We start from the raw sequence: 14,472 nt of genomic DNA on the forward strand, positions 1-14,472 counted from the left end.
AATTCATTTGTCATTTACTAATATTTTTATGTTTCTTTCTTTTTTTTTTAAAGAAAATAGACATTACCAATAAAGCTGTTGCAGAAATTCTTTCAAAAGCCACAGAATATCTTCAGCCAAATCCAGGTAAAGTTAGAAAATGTCTTGAAATATTCAATTGTTCATTCACAGATTCTAATAACCGAGTTTTACTGAGCATCACAGATTCTAATAACCAACATTTACTGAGCGTATGGTTGATATGATCTAGAAACAATGTCCTCTTAATGAAATTAAGTAGTTTAAAGTTGAGTGACTAAAGGTAGTTGCAGTGTTTCTTAGCTGATGACAAACAGGGCAGAGACTTCTGTGAGCTATGGAGACATTATTTGGATGGAGTCTTGATCTTAGAGGAAGACACTTCTGCATGCATGCGCGTGTGCTCTGTCATGTCCGCTCCTTTGCCACCCCATGAGCTGTGGCCCACCAGGCTCCTCTGTCCATGGGATTTCCCAGGCAAGAATACTGGAGTGAGTTGCCGTGTCCTTCTCCAGGGGATCTTCCCCACCCAAGGACTGAACATGCGTCTCCTGAATTGGCAGATGGATTCTTTACCACTAGTGCCACCTGGGAAGCCCTAAGACACTTTTCTAAGCAAAGAGACGCTTTGGAAACCCTCTAAATATTTTGCAAATACTCTCTTATTCAATTGTTTCTTCTGTTTTTTTTTTTTTTAATTCTGCCATCTTGTTCTAACGGTGTCAGTGACTTTGAAGCTTTCACTTCATGGCTCAAATGCTGATGAAGTGAATCAGATAAACCTGAGAAACATTAGAAGATCCACTGTTACTGCAGCTTCTTGACAGACGGACTTTCGTTCCTAGGCACCGAGGCAGGATTCCCTTGATGAAGTTTTCCTAAATTCTAAATTCTAGAGACCAACAGAGGGCGTCCAAGCTTTGAATTCTGTGGATTTCCAAATCTGCTTTTACTTTGTATGAATTTATTATTTGTACATAATTACTGTGATTCCCTTGGCTGTAGGAATCAGCACACATCCAAACATCTGAAAATCTAGGAAATAAATCTAAAAACATACATCAGATAAAATATTATACATTTTAACAGGATCCTTGGGTGTTTTGCAGGCACACTGAAGTTTGGGAAGCACTAGCCTAGAATACGTTAAAATAAATATGTAATTATTAAAATCAGAGAAAATAAAAGTTTATCCCTTTTCTGCCTAAAATTATCTCAAACATCACCTTAGCCTGCAGAATAAAATCCCAGATCCTTAGCTTGGAGTTCAGTTCATAGTACCATTTTCCCCAATTATTTCCTGATTTGTTCTGTATTAATTTCTTCTTCAGTCAAAGCAGCCTACCCTTTATCTGTTGGTTATAAACCATAAGCATTCCTTTTCTGCATCTTGCACTATTTCTGAACTTTTGAGATGGGGGCATCTTTCCATCTTTATTCAGCATATTGTTATATTTTCTTTTCTGTATACCACACAAGACTCTATTTGTATAATGACATCTTGGATTTTTTGCCTTCCAAGAACTGTGTGTGAACTCCTTGAGGGCAGAATATGTCTTAGGTGTCTCTCTTTTTTTAAATTATTATTTGGCCACCTTGAGTGGCATGGGGGATCTTAGTTCCCTGATCAGGGATTGAACCCATGCGTCCTGCAGTGGAAGCAGAGAGTCTTAACCACTGGTTCACCAGGGCGTCCCTGCCTTAGGTCTCTCTAAAGTCCTAGTAGTTAGTATGGTGTGTCGCACGGAGCCGGGATTAGTCAACCCTCATGGCCTAGGTCAGAGAAAGGATCTAGTGGCCACCCACCATTTTCCTTGGGTCCAGAAGTGGAGCTACACCCAAGGGACATCAACACAGGCTCCTGTTCACCACGGAAGTGTCCGTCTCCTATGGGTTCTGCGTCTCCTATGGGTTCTGCTTCCTAAATAGGAGTGTGCCGCGGAGTGGCCTGTATCATGACCTTGAAGATCATCAGTCTGGATACACTCTTGGGGGTGGGGGTGGGTGTTAATCACCAGTTGGTTTGAAACACCCACCTCAGCCATTCTATTGTAGTTTGCAGTCGGTCCCTAGGAGAATATGTCTTCTCTGGTGTCAGCGTCTTGACTCAATGAGTTAGCTGTGGGTAGGGTAGTGATAGCCTCGGTTGCTATAATATTATTTGGGAGTCAACAGTGTGGCCCTAATTTCTTTTTTTCATCATGGCCCTTAGCACCTATCCTAGTTAATAATCTAGGAAACCATGTGAGAAACTGGGTCACACAGGGCCCTTCCTGTCTCAGGTCTCTGACATTGAGTCTAGGGCGACCTTGATTTCGCAGCCGCATTTGTTAAATGCTATGTACTTGTCACTCTGCCGTGCCACTTTAAGGAATTACAAATGATAATGTTTTTAAGCATACAGAGCTAAGCTAGGAATGCTGAACACTGTGTCGAAGATCCGAGGCCAGGTGAAAACCACTGGGTACCCACAGACGGAGGGCCTGCTGGGTGACTGCATGCTGAAATACGGCAAGGAGCTCGGGGAAGGCTCCACTTTTGGTGAGTATTACCACGTCACTGGGGAGAGCTGAGCACGCAGCCTTCGTCGAGTTTTGGTAATGCACAAAGCCTTCATTTTAACAACCCTTATTAATTTTTCCTATTATCAAGAAATGCATGTTCAGGACTTTCCTGGAAATCCAGTGGTTAAGACTCTGCACTTCCAATGCAGGGGTGCAGTTCGATCCCTGGTCAGAGAACTAAGATCCCGTATGCCACATGGCATGGTCAAAATTAAATTAATTAAAATTTAAAAAATAATACATGTTCATCATAGGACATTTGGAAAACATAGGCAAGTAAAATAAAAGAAGATGTCAGCATCACCCATAGTTACCTCCCCAGTGATGGGTCCAGTTACGCTCTTTGTTGTGTGTTCTTTATATTAATACCTTTGGTTTATTCTTGTATTTATTCATATACAGTTTTTAAAATATTAAAGTGGGGTTATAGTATATATACCCTAATTCCCTTTTGTAGTCTGCTTATTCCCACTGACTATAACACGGTCCATGTTGTTAAATAATCTTCCACAGTACTTTCCACTGTCTTTTTTTTTTTTTTTTTGAGGATAATTGCTTTACAATGTTATGTTAGTTTCTGTTGTACAACAGCATGACTCAGCCATATGTATACATGTATCCCCTCCCTGCCCTCCTCCCACCAACCCCCATCCCACCCCTCTATGTCATCACAGAGCACCAGGCTGAGCTCCCTGTGCTATACGGCAGCTTCCCACCAGCTGTTTTACATGTGGTAGTGTGTCTGTGCCAATGCTACTCTCCCAATTCACCCTACTCTCCCCTTCTCACCACACATGTCCACCTGTCCATTCCTTATGTCTGCATCTCTATTCCTGCCCTGCAGGAATGGTTCATCTGGACCATTTTTCTAGATTCCACATATATGCCTTAATATATGATATTTGTTTTTCTCTTTCTGACTTACTTTACTCTGTATGACAGACTCTTAGCCCATCCATGTCACCACAAATGACTCAGTTTCATTCCTTTTCATGGCTGAGTAATATTCCACACAGTACTTTTTTTTTAAAGACTGCATAATATTCCATATATCCATAGTTTTTTCAATTAATCCCATTTACTGGATATTTAGATTTTTTTAATGTGAAAAAAGTTTACACAGCATTTATGATAGCCACTTTCCTAGATAAAGCAAATATCCAAGATTATGTTCTTAGATGAAATGCCTAGTTATTAAGTTGCTGAGTCAAAAGTATGCTTAGTTTTCAGGTTTTTGAAGCATAATTTCAAATGACCCTCCAGAAGGGTTATTCCATATTGACACTCCTGCCAGGAGGGTATGAGAATGTTTCCCAGCACAGTTATACTAACTCTGAGAGTTATCCTTTTAGTTTCCTTTTAAATAACTGATAATCTGATTTCTAGCAAATAGAATTGGTATCTGGGCACTGTTTTAACTTCATTTTTTGGATTGTGTGTGAGGTAGATTTTTTTAGTTATGTTTGTCATCATCTTTGTGAGTTTTATATTTGTGTCTTTTGCTTATTTTTATATTAAGGTGTTCATTTTTTTTCCTTACTGTTCTGTGAACTTTTTCTTTTCTGTAAATGTTTATTTGGCTGCACTGGCTCTTAGTTTCAGCATGTAGGATCTTCCATCTTTGTCGTGGTATGTGGAATCTTTAGTTGTGGCTTGTGGGATCTAGTTCCCTGACCAGGGACCAAACCCCGGGCCCCCTGCATTGGGAGCACAGACTCTTAGCCAGTACACCACCAGGGAAGTCCCTATGAGCTTTTTTCAGTGGTCAGAATATTTACTCTTCGTCTGTCACATAAGTTGGATGAAGTTTTGCCCCAGGTGTGCATGTACCTTCTGCTGTTGTGATAGAGATCATTTTAATGGAAAAAGATTTTTGCTTTTTATTTAGTGGGGCTCATTGATCTTCCTTTGTGGTTTATGGCTTTGGTATCATGTTTAGAAAAACATTTCCACCCCTCCCCCTCCACAAGTAAACTGTGCAGATGTTTATTTATACTTCATTTTCATACATATGTTTTCTTTCCTTACCTTTAAATCTCCAAGCTCTTGAGTTTAATGGACAAATACTGTGCAATAGGGTTTTAATTGTGTGTTCTCACAAAATATACATAGCTAGTTGCCCTAATACTTTATTGAAAAGTTCAACCTTTCTCAGCTATAGTTTTTCTGTTATAAAATTTTATATATATTTTAAATTTGTTTCTGATCTTTCTCTTCTGTTTTCTCGATCTGTACTCTGCTTTGATCAAGTACCATGTTGTTTTAAATATCATTTGAAAACATATTTAACTAAAATTTCCCCTAAATATTATAAAAATTTCACGGCCATACTCACCTATTTTATTTTTCCAGATGAAGTTTAGAGTCCTTTTAAGTTCCCTCTACTAAAAACAAAAAAAAATATTAATTTAATTCTATTTTTTGCCACATTGTGTGGCAAACCAGGATCCGCAACCAGGGATTGGACCTGGGGCCCATGGTAGTGAAGGCACCAAGTCCTAACTGCTGGACCACTAGGGAATTCCATAAAAGAGCATGTTAAATTTGATTGGGATTACTTTAAATTGATAAATTAAATTGTGGGTGAATTGAATTTGATATGTTAAGTCTTCCCGGAGAATTTGGCGTGTTTGCTCCTCTTGTAGTGGTAACAAGGCAAGATATGGCAATTGAGAATTCAAATATTAGGCCATAGTAATTCACTTAGGAAACTAGGGGGAAAGTCTTTTGAACACTTGAAAAACAAAACCCTCAAATGTTAAAACATTAATTAGTCTCAGAGGGTATCAGTGTCCTTTGGAGCAGTTTAATGTGAATTTTATTTTATTTCCTGGGTGATTGGGACCAAGATGGCCTATTTCTTGTTCTGAAGGCTGACCAGTGAAGGGAACAGGAGAGGCCACCAGGCAGGCCCTGACATCCATGGACAGTCCTGCGGTGTATCTGGTCGGGTGACAGGGCAGGGGCTTCGATGCAAAGGCAGTTTGGTCAGCTTGGTCACTACAACCCTCCTTGTGCTCAGCTACCAGAATGTGTGCACGCATGCTCAGTCGCTTCAGTCATGTCTGACTCTGTGTGACCCTATAGACTGCAGCCCGCCAGGCTCCTCTGTCCATGGGATTTCCTGGACAAGAATACCGGAGTGGGTTGCCATTTCCTCCTCCAGGGGATCTTCCCCACCCAGGGATCAAACCCAAGTCTCCTGCATCTCCTTCACTGCCAGGAAGATTCTTTATCATGAGCCACCTAGAACCACCGCCTCCCCCACACCCCCCGAATGCCTACTTGTGTACTATTGCAGGTTAGCTGGCGCCAGATATCAGGGTTCAATCCAGCTAAAGCTGCCTATGGCTGCCCAAGCCCAGGGTGGCTGGCCTGCACCTCACTGCAGGAGCAGATCCTGCCCATCCTGTGTGTGTGACACTGCCAAGCTTCCTTTGATCAGAAAGGGTCAGGAGCCTTAGAACCATCTCAGAAATACAAGGAGTATTCAATACAAGAAGACTTAGAAGCCAGAAGCTGAGATGAGGATTTGTTCACTTATTTCTATTGTCATCTTTATTGGTTAATACTTAGCCCCCATGAATGAATCCTTTTCATTGTTTACAAAGAGGGATTTTGTTCTAGTTTCTAAGGAACCTTTGGTGCCAGGTCACAAAACCACCAGTTTAAAATCAAGGAGCTTTAACCCCCTCTAGTGGTGGATACGGCAAGTGCCTCAGTCTGTCAGAGCTTTGGTTTTAATTCTCTGCAGCGGAAAGTGCAGAAGCAGTGAGGAAAATATATAAAATAGAAAGACTTTCCCATTTTAACATTTTCTTTTCTCTGGGTCAAGATTCAGAGGTCCCAGACTGAGGACCTTGTTTCACACCATTGATCATCACAGACTTTGGGGAAAGAGTTAAATAAATGTCACTGTTAACTTAGATTTAAGTCTGCTAAAGAACCTTTTTCATTTGTATTCTCTGTTGAAGGCAGTGCACTTATAGAAGTTGGTGAATCCATGAAGCTAATGGCTGAGGTGAAAGACTCTCTTGATATTAATGTAAAGCAAACTTTTATTGACCCACTTCAGTTACTACAAGACAAAGATTTAAAAGAGATTGGGGTAAGTTTTCCAGGCTATAAATCTGCCTGTTGCTACTTAATATGATGTTTATACTGTTTAAAATCATTAGAACATTTCCATAGCGACTCAGTCAAAGCATCATCTTACTGTGTGTGGTAAAATAATAACTCAGTTATGGTAACCTGGCTTACCAGGAAAGAATCCCAGGACAGTTAGACCTTTATTCTGTGTCTTATTGAAGCCAGCTAGAAGCCAAGCTCAAGATACCTATTTCTACAGTTGTTTTTCACATAACAAGATGATTCCATAACTTTGTACTTGTTCTTTGATCATCAAAATCATGCGGTACTAGTTGCATCTTTTTTTTTTTTTTTGTAATGCCACCATCTATTACTTATTTATTGTTTAAACTTTTATGTTAAATTAGAGGATAATTACAATACTGTGATGGGTTCTTCCATCCATCAGCATGAATCGCCCATAGGTATACACATGTCCCCTCCCTCTTGAACCTCCGTCCACCTCCCTCCCCGTCCCACCCCTCTAGGCTGTCACAAAGCACCGGCTGGCTTTGGGTTCCCTATGTCATACAGCAAATTCCCACTGGTTATCTGTTTTACATATGGTAATGTACGTGTTTCAGTGCTACTCGCTCAAATCTTTTTGATTTTGGTTTTAAAACATGTTTTATTTTATACTGAAGTATAGCCACTGTTGTGATAGTTTCAAGCAGATAGCAAAGGGACTCCGCCATACGTATGCATGTATCTGTTCTCCCCCAAACTCCCCTCCCATCCAGGCTGCATCTTTCGATTCATTGCACTAGTAATCATTATTTTCCATTACTTCTCATGGAAATCAGTATCTAGGAATCAGCATTTTGTGTTTAGTGTTAGTGTGAGTCTCTTAGTCGTCTGATTTTTTGCAGCCCCATGGACTGTAATCCTCCAGGCTCCTCTGTCCATGGGATTCTCCAGGCAAGAATACTGGGGTGGGTTGCCATTCCCTTCTCTAGAGAATTTTCCCGACCCAGGGATTGAACCCGAGTCTTCTACACTGCAGGCAGATTCTTTACCATCTGAGCCACCAGGGAAGCCCAGTTTTGTGTTTGAAAAATGTTAAAAATGGCCCTACAGAGCATATATGGGAGCTTTCAGGGACTCATAAATAATCACACACCACTTGCTTGGTGGTGTTTTGGCTGATGAGCAAAAGCAGCCTTGAGACTTCCACCCCACCAGGGACTTCTATTCTGGAGGGACGGCCTGCACTGAGACCTTCTTTGGGCACCCCCTTAAGAAGCTGCCCAGAAGACCTAACTCCTGGGGCCTTGAGGAGTGATCTGAGTGCAGTCGGGGACCAGCTTGGAAGTCATCTGAACTTTGGGGAGGTCCCCCTTTTCCTTTTTCAGGCCCAGTGATTTTCCTGGTGTGGTCCCAGGACGAGCAACAGCATCATCATCTCATGTTACAAGTGCAGATTCCTGGGCCGTATCCCAGAGCTTCCCAGGGGAGAGTCCTGGGTGCCTCTGTAGGTGTTTAGAATTCACACTGAAGCCAAGGGCTATGGAGGGGAACTCGGGGAGGCTGAACGAAAACTGAAAGCAACCATTCAGGAGCTCTCAGAACATTCCACTACCCCATGCCCAGCACCTCCCTCAGCGCCTTACTCCCACTGTCCTCCTTTTTCTCTTCCATATCGGGGAAACTGGTGTCTGTTCTGCTCCCTCAGGCCAGTCCTCCACTGGGCCCCAGAGTCCTTCATCCTCACCTCCTCGGGTCCCTTGCCACATCCTTCATCCTCTCTCCGGAGCCTCCCTTCTTCCCCTTTCTGCCTATTGACTCCTTCTGGTTAATGTTTAAACACATCAGCTCAGCAGCCCTTGACTCCCAGCCTCACAGCGTGGCCTCTGCAGTCCACTCTCCACATCACAGCCAGAGCGGTCTTCCTAAGGGACAAGCCCCCAGGAGCTGCCCACTGGGAGTAAAGATCCAGCACCTTAGTCCCAAATTCCCAGTCCCTCCTTCTCTCTGTTGATTGACTGATTGGGATTGATAGCTCCTTCCCACTTGAACTCTTTGCCCAGCCTCGCTGAATCATGTACAGTCCCTGTGGCACTGGGCTCTCTCTCTATTCTTTGTCGTTCTCCTTTCACCCCCTTCTCCCCGCTAAGCCATCTCACCTCACGAGTCTCAGCTCAGATGTTCTGTCCTTTGGGAAGCTCTTGTTCTCTGCTGGACTTCATCAGGTGCTCCTTGTGCTGTGGGTGTCACGGCTTCTCTGTTTCTGTTGTTTGGGAGAAAGTGCTTTGGAGTAAGGAGTCAGGTTTTGTTCACTTTTGTAGTCACGAGGACTAGCACAGCCTTTGTGCTCACAGATTATTATTGAACAGATGATTCTAGGGAAGAGGTATTATGAGCTGTGGGGACACCAAGGTATCTTTCCCAAATGCAGAACCTTTAAACCAAACACCTCCTTTGCTGAAATACATACTATGCCGTTTCTTCTTGTGCTGTTGTCCTTGAAGAAAGACAGGAACTTCACCAAATGACATTGCTCTTCCACTTGACCTGGTTCAGTAGGGTGGCTGGATTATGAATGTGGATCCTAAATAGAAAGTGGGATAAATGTTCAAAATACACATAGCCTTAAGTGTTTTTCCCTATGCAAAAAATAATTTTTAAGTGGTACCTCTTGTTACTCAGCTCTGGTTTGATGGAGAAAACTGTATACATTTAAACCTAAATCCTATAGATGATCAAGACTTGTGTCCAATATCCAGTAGGCTTTTCATAGTCTCAACTATGCTCTATGTATCTTGGACCTCCTGAGTGGAAAGCCCATTCATTTAACATATGCCTGACATATCTATAAAAGGTCTTGTTGGATTCAAAGGGCTTTTATAGACATTTCATCACCCATAAGTAGCCAGGTTAAGCCTGGTTGTCCCCATTTACAACCATAGTTGTGGATGTATGGAGGGGTTTAGAGACTTTCCAGAGTCACGGAACATGTAAGAGAGATGGTTCTGACTTTTTGTCTCATATTTTTTTCACCCAACCATTGTGGAAGTTAGAACCAGTGCTTCCCACTAAAAAGAATAGTCAAGCTACCCACATGCTTCAGTGGGAGAGTCTGTTTTGACTTATACTTTCAATATCAAATATCTGTTTTCCAGGGGTTATAATCATAAACTCCTTTGACCTCTATAGTGATCCCTGCTATAGTATTTCTGACATGAGATCCCTCAGCTTAAACACAGACTGTAACGGGGAACTTATTACCACAGAAAGCACTGTGTTCCACAAATGGACACCTCTAATATTAGTAATTGTTTTACTTTGTTAAAGAGATCATACTTTCGGTCCTCTGTGTGTATTACATTCATCAATAGCGTTTATTCAACTTATTTTGTAATTATTTGGGAAATTTATGGAAGATCCCTAAGTATTCAAGAGGATACTAGAAATTTGGGTTTTATAATCTACTTCTTAGTGAGGAGTTGCCAAAAGAAACATACATTTTTGGGAGTATAGTTAATTTGGCTGGAAATTACCTACCTGGAAATTAATGGAGCTTAACTAAAGGGTGCTATATAGAACCTTGGAAAATTAATCTGAAAACCGATACTGCATCTTTATGTTCCATATAGACACTCATTCAGTTTATCTTCCATCCATCTGTCTACCCATTCAATCATTCCACAAATATTTCTTGTTGACCAGCAGTGAAAGGAGATGCTAATAGATGCTGAGTGCATGCAAAAGAAGTATAAGGTGGGGTCCTGCCCCCTAGAATTTATGCTGAGAATAAGCAATGACTATTTTCATAGAAATGCCAACAATTTGTTTGTGTTGTGTTTGAGTGTAACAGTTCTTTGAAGGACTCCTTTGTCTCTTAGCACCACCTGAAAAAGCTGGAAGGCCGCCGCCTGGATTACGATTATAAAAAGAAGCGAGTAGGTAAGATACCAGATGAAGAAGTCAGACAAGCAGTAGAAAAATTTGAAGAGTCAAAGGAGTTGGCTGAAAGAAGCATGTTTAATTTTTTAGAAAATGATGTAAGTATTTACACCAAATAGGAGACTTTAATGTGAATGAAAACGTTGACTGTATGACGAGGGTCAGCATGTTGAGGAACTCGGGGGCCTTAGTTGTTACAAGTTTCTGGAATTTTCTGTAACCATTATCTCATGCCTCAGAGATAGCTTCAGACATCCGGCAAGTCCTAACTCAACTCTCAGATCTGGAGGGGGTCCTGTTTATCCTGGGATTGCCTCAGAGATGCGCTCAGGTCGGCCCTGGGGAGGCGGGATTGTCTTGGGTGAAGTGTGCAGTAGACCTGCCATTGTGATATTTGAGGCCATGCTATTGGTGGTTTTACAGGTGAATGGAAAGCCCAAGAATATGGTAATTTGCGGTCTTGCTAAAACTGAAATGTGCTCTGTGAGGCAGATGTTTGAGGAGGAGCAGCTCTCTTGGCTCATGGGAAGCCTCACTCATCATCCAACTCTCTGATGCCTTTGCTTGTCACAGTGAACCTTCAGGATATAAAAGCATGGCCTGAGTTTTCCAGCTGTACCCTTGTAGTACCTGTGAACTTGGGGATTGTGAAGGTCTTGACACAGATCCCTCAGAAATGCTAACATTCTCTTGTACCATGATTCTTGCCACCGGCTCTTATTTTATTTGTACAAGTAAAGTTAGATTTTGTGTGCATGCTTGGTTGCTCAGTCGTTTCCAACTCTTTGCCACTCCATGGACTGTAGTCCACCAGGCTCCTCTGTCCATGGGACTTCCCAGGCAAGAATACTGGAGTGGGTGGCCATTCCCTTCTCCAAGGGATCATCCTGACCCCGAGATCGAACCACATCTCCTGTGTCTCCTGCATTGCAGGCACATACTTTTCCACCTGGGAGGCCCAGGTGGAAATGAAACTAAACAGGATGGTAACCCCCAAGTGGACACCATGAAGGTTGAAAGCCACTCTTCTTTGCCTTGGCAATGAGAGGTCATTTGGCATTTTTCAAGAACGCTTGGCCACCTGCCTCCCTCCGGAGTTCCTGCCCTAAGCCTGGCCTTGGTGAGGCCATGAGCCACCTCATCCCAGCATTACTTTGGACCTATTTGTTGAACTTTCCAACCTGTTGGAACAAGTCAGAGGACTTATATATCTGCAAAACTATGTTCTACTTACAATAATTTATTAAAAGGTACATTGAGGTCTTGCATCTTTTGAGTTAAGTCAAACAGTATCCTGAGCACCTTTTATCTGCTATGGTGATGTCAAAGGAAGATTATGTTCAATGTTGACAAGACATTAATCCTGGAGGAAACAATTTGAAATTCCCATGTCCATTAGAGCCCAGTGCTGAGAAGCACGTTCTATTATGTTTCTTCTTTTAAATATTTTATCAGATTTTTTTTCTTTTTTACACTTTATAAAAAATGAGAAGCGGTATAACAGTTTTCCCTTGTTGTTTGCTTTCCCTTAAAAATACAAATTTCCTTGAAATTATCCCCAAACAATAGGCCATTTAGTTTAGTTTTGTCTTGGGTTGCCATATTGATTCAAAAATGAAGTATTTAGAGAGTGTTTTGAGAGGCATCAGATGCATGTATTCCTTATCGGGCTGCAGTAAAGATTGCCCCTCCAGCCCTGTGCCCTTTAGAGATGGATTTAAACTCTGAGACAAACATGATATCTAACCCATGTGCTTTGTCGTGACCTTCATTCATGATCTGTGATAAGCTATTGCAAAGTGCTCCATTAGGGAGGCCTGAATCAGTTTCTCTACCCTTGGTGGTTGACCCAAGAGACCTCAGTTTTCCTTCTAGTATCAATCAAAATCAGAAATAATCCCTTCCTTATAAAAGCTCAGTCATTTGTCCATTTGTTGACAGGGACAGTATTCTGCTTGTCTCAAATGAGTTAACCCCTTCCCATGCTACCCTGGGAGAAGGCTAGTTTGTAACTCAGCCTCACAGAGGCATGAATTTAAGGGTTCCCCTTAAAGTTTCCTTTAGCGGGTAAAGGTGGGGTGGTTTCATTCAGCTCTGAGGAGCATGGTCTGCTCCCTCATTTTAGGACCTGAGTCCACATCTCCATGGAAATCGACCATTGAGATGGGAAGAGATCAAAATAAGGAAAGGGTGAAGGCCTTTGCAGGCTTCCTTGGTACTAGATTCCTTCTCTTTTTCTTCCCACCTTTCCTTGTGCTGTTTTTAGCCACAGTGGTCCTTACCCATCTGTGCTGTGGTTGCTGATTCTTGAGATAATGACAGTGCTAAGGAGACTGATGGTGGTGGTGATGATGACAGTGATGAGAGCTACCATTTACAGAGTGACTCATGAGAGGGAGGCTGCTCTTAACTTTGCCCCTCCCAGGTTTACAGTTGAGAAGACTCACAAGTTATTGTGGAAGCTCCGGAAGACTGCCTTCATCCTCTTCTTGGGGCAACTGCAGTTAGACCCAGAAAGGGACAGCCTTGTCTTTTTCCACGACAGTGTCTGGCCACATCCAGGTGGTCTGGCAGTCTTGTTGAGGAGGAAAGGTCTGGAAAATGTTCTCCAGTTCCCCTTGATTCTCTGGCCAACAGGCCATTTGTAGGGGTTTCCAGGTGAGGTTGCTTATCTGTCTTCTCCATCTGCATCCTCCCCACTGAGAGGCAGGGGGCAGGCATACAAGGACGACAAACCAGCCCCCTGCCTGGAGGACAGGACTGGACTGTCTGGAAAATCATGTGGGCAGCTTGGGCCTGGGCCCACGTGGGACTCCAGCTGCCTCCCCCAGGCCTGGTCTAGACTGTAGAGCCACCCTCGGGGAGTGGGTGGGCCGAGCAGAAAAGTCGCTTCACAAACCCACTCTCTTCAAGAAAACAGACCTCCTGGGCCAAGACCCTCTTGCCTTTCCAGTGCAGGGTCCATTCACCCTGATCTCATCAATCAGACAGACCCCGTCCTCCTCCTCTGGTGTGGAAAGAAGGAAGGGGTGGTGAGAAGGACCTGAGTGGTTCACACCAACACTCCTAAGGGAAAGTGGCATCTGTTTTCCTGCCTATTTAGGGCAGAGTTGAGAATTCGAGAATCAGAGAAGAGTCCCCTTTGGCCCCCCACTGTCACGCCCAGGGGACTTGTCAGTAAGAGTGGGACTGGAGACCTTGAGCATTACTTCACCTCTGGCTGGGGGCTGAGTAGCTTCCTTATTCTACACGCAGGTGCAAGCAGGAGGTGTTTGGGGCCCCGAGCTTTCCCAGGAGCCCAGAGGGGCAGGTCTAGGATGGTTCCTTCGCTGGGTCAGGCTGGGACTGCCAGTGCCCTCAGAGGCACCCAGAGCAGTGCCCCCTAGGAGAGGGGCCCTTGTACCCCCGGCAGTGAGCTCTGAGATGGGGGTACAGGGTATTCAGAAGTTGGTTCCCAGTCTCCACCACCATTTTTTTCAATTATTTTTATGTATTTGTCTGTGTCGGGTCTTAGTTATGGTGCTCAGAATGTTTAGTTGAGACATGTGAACTCTTAGTTGTGGCACATGGGATCTAGTTCCCTGACCAGGGATGGAACCCAGGCCCCCTGCATTGGGAGTGGGGAGTCTTAGCCACTGGACCACCAGGAAGTCCCCCCACTGCCATTTTCTTGGGAATGCTGAATCACCCCAAGCCCTATTAACATGCTTCTCTTCTGTCTTTGCAGAGAAGTTTATTCCTCATGACTTGACATAATGGAATGTAGGTCTTTAACTTTGGCCAGAGCCATAAAGACCACACAGAAGATGCCATTTCCCCAGCTCCATGAAGGCAGGCATCTACAGTATTCTCTATGCTC

The 14,472-nt window shown here is 43.2% G+C and overlaps 1 protein-coding gene across 50 annotated transcripts in view; it reads left to right on the top strand.

Annotated features, from left to right (window-relative positions):
- Positions 1 to 14,472, top strand: part of SH3GL3 (SH3 domain containing GRB2 like 3, endophilin A3) — a 105,725-nt gene that overhangs the window by 60,117 nt on the left and 31,136 nt on the right. For 18 of the 50 annotated variants that reach the window (XR_014070433.1, XR_014070430.1, XR_014070431.1 and 15 more), the window contains 4 exons: positions 54 to 126; positions 2,416 to 2,559; positions 6,557 to 6,690; positions 10,553 to 10,711. Coding sequence is in view for 22 of the 50 variants with exons in the window: in XM_081546798.1 (XP_081402924.1) it covers positions 54 to 126; positions 2,416 to 2,559; positions 6,557 to 6,690; positions 10,553 to 10,711 (510 nt within the window). In the remaining 28 variants the exon portion in view is untranslated. Of the gene's footprint in view, positions 1 to 53; positions 127 to 2,415; positions 2,564 to 6,556; positions 6,691 to 10,552; positions 10,716 to 14,472 lie in introns of all 50 variants that reach the window. The other 32 variants (XR_014070419.1, XR_014070416.1, XR_014070415.1 and 29 more) reach the window with 11 other exon arrangements.

The sequence above is a fragment of the Giraffa tippelskirchi genome, chromosome 12, assembly GCF_054371585.1.
Source record: "Giraffa tippelskirchi isolate mGirTip1 chromosome 12, T2T-mGirTip1v1.2.pri, whole genome shotgun sequence".
In the NCBI taxonomy this organism is placed as follows: Eukaryota; Metazoa; Chordata; class Mammalia; order Artiodactyla; family Giraffidae; genus Giraffa; species Giraffa tippelskirchi.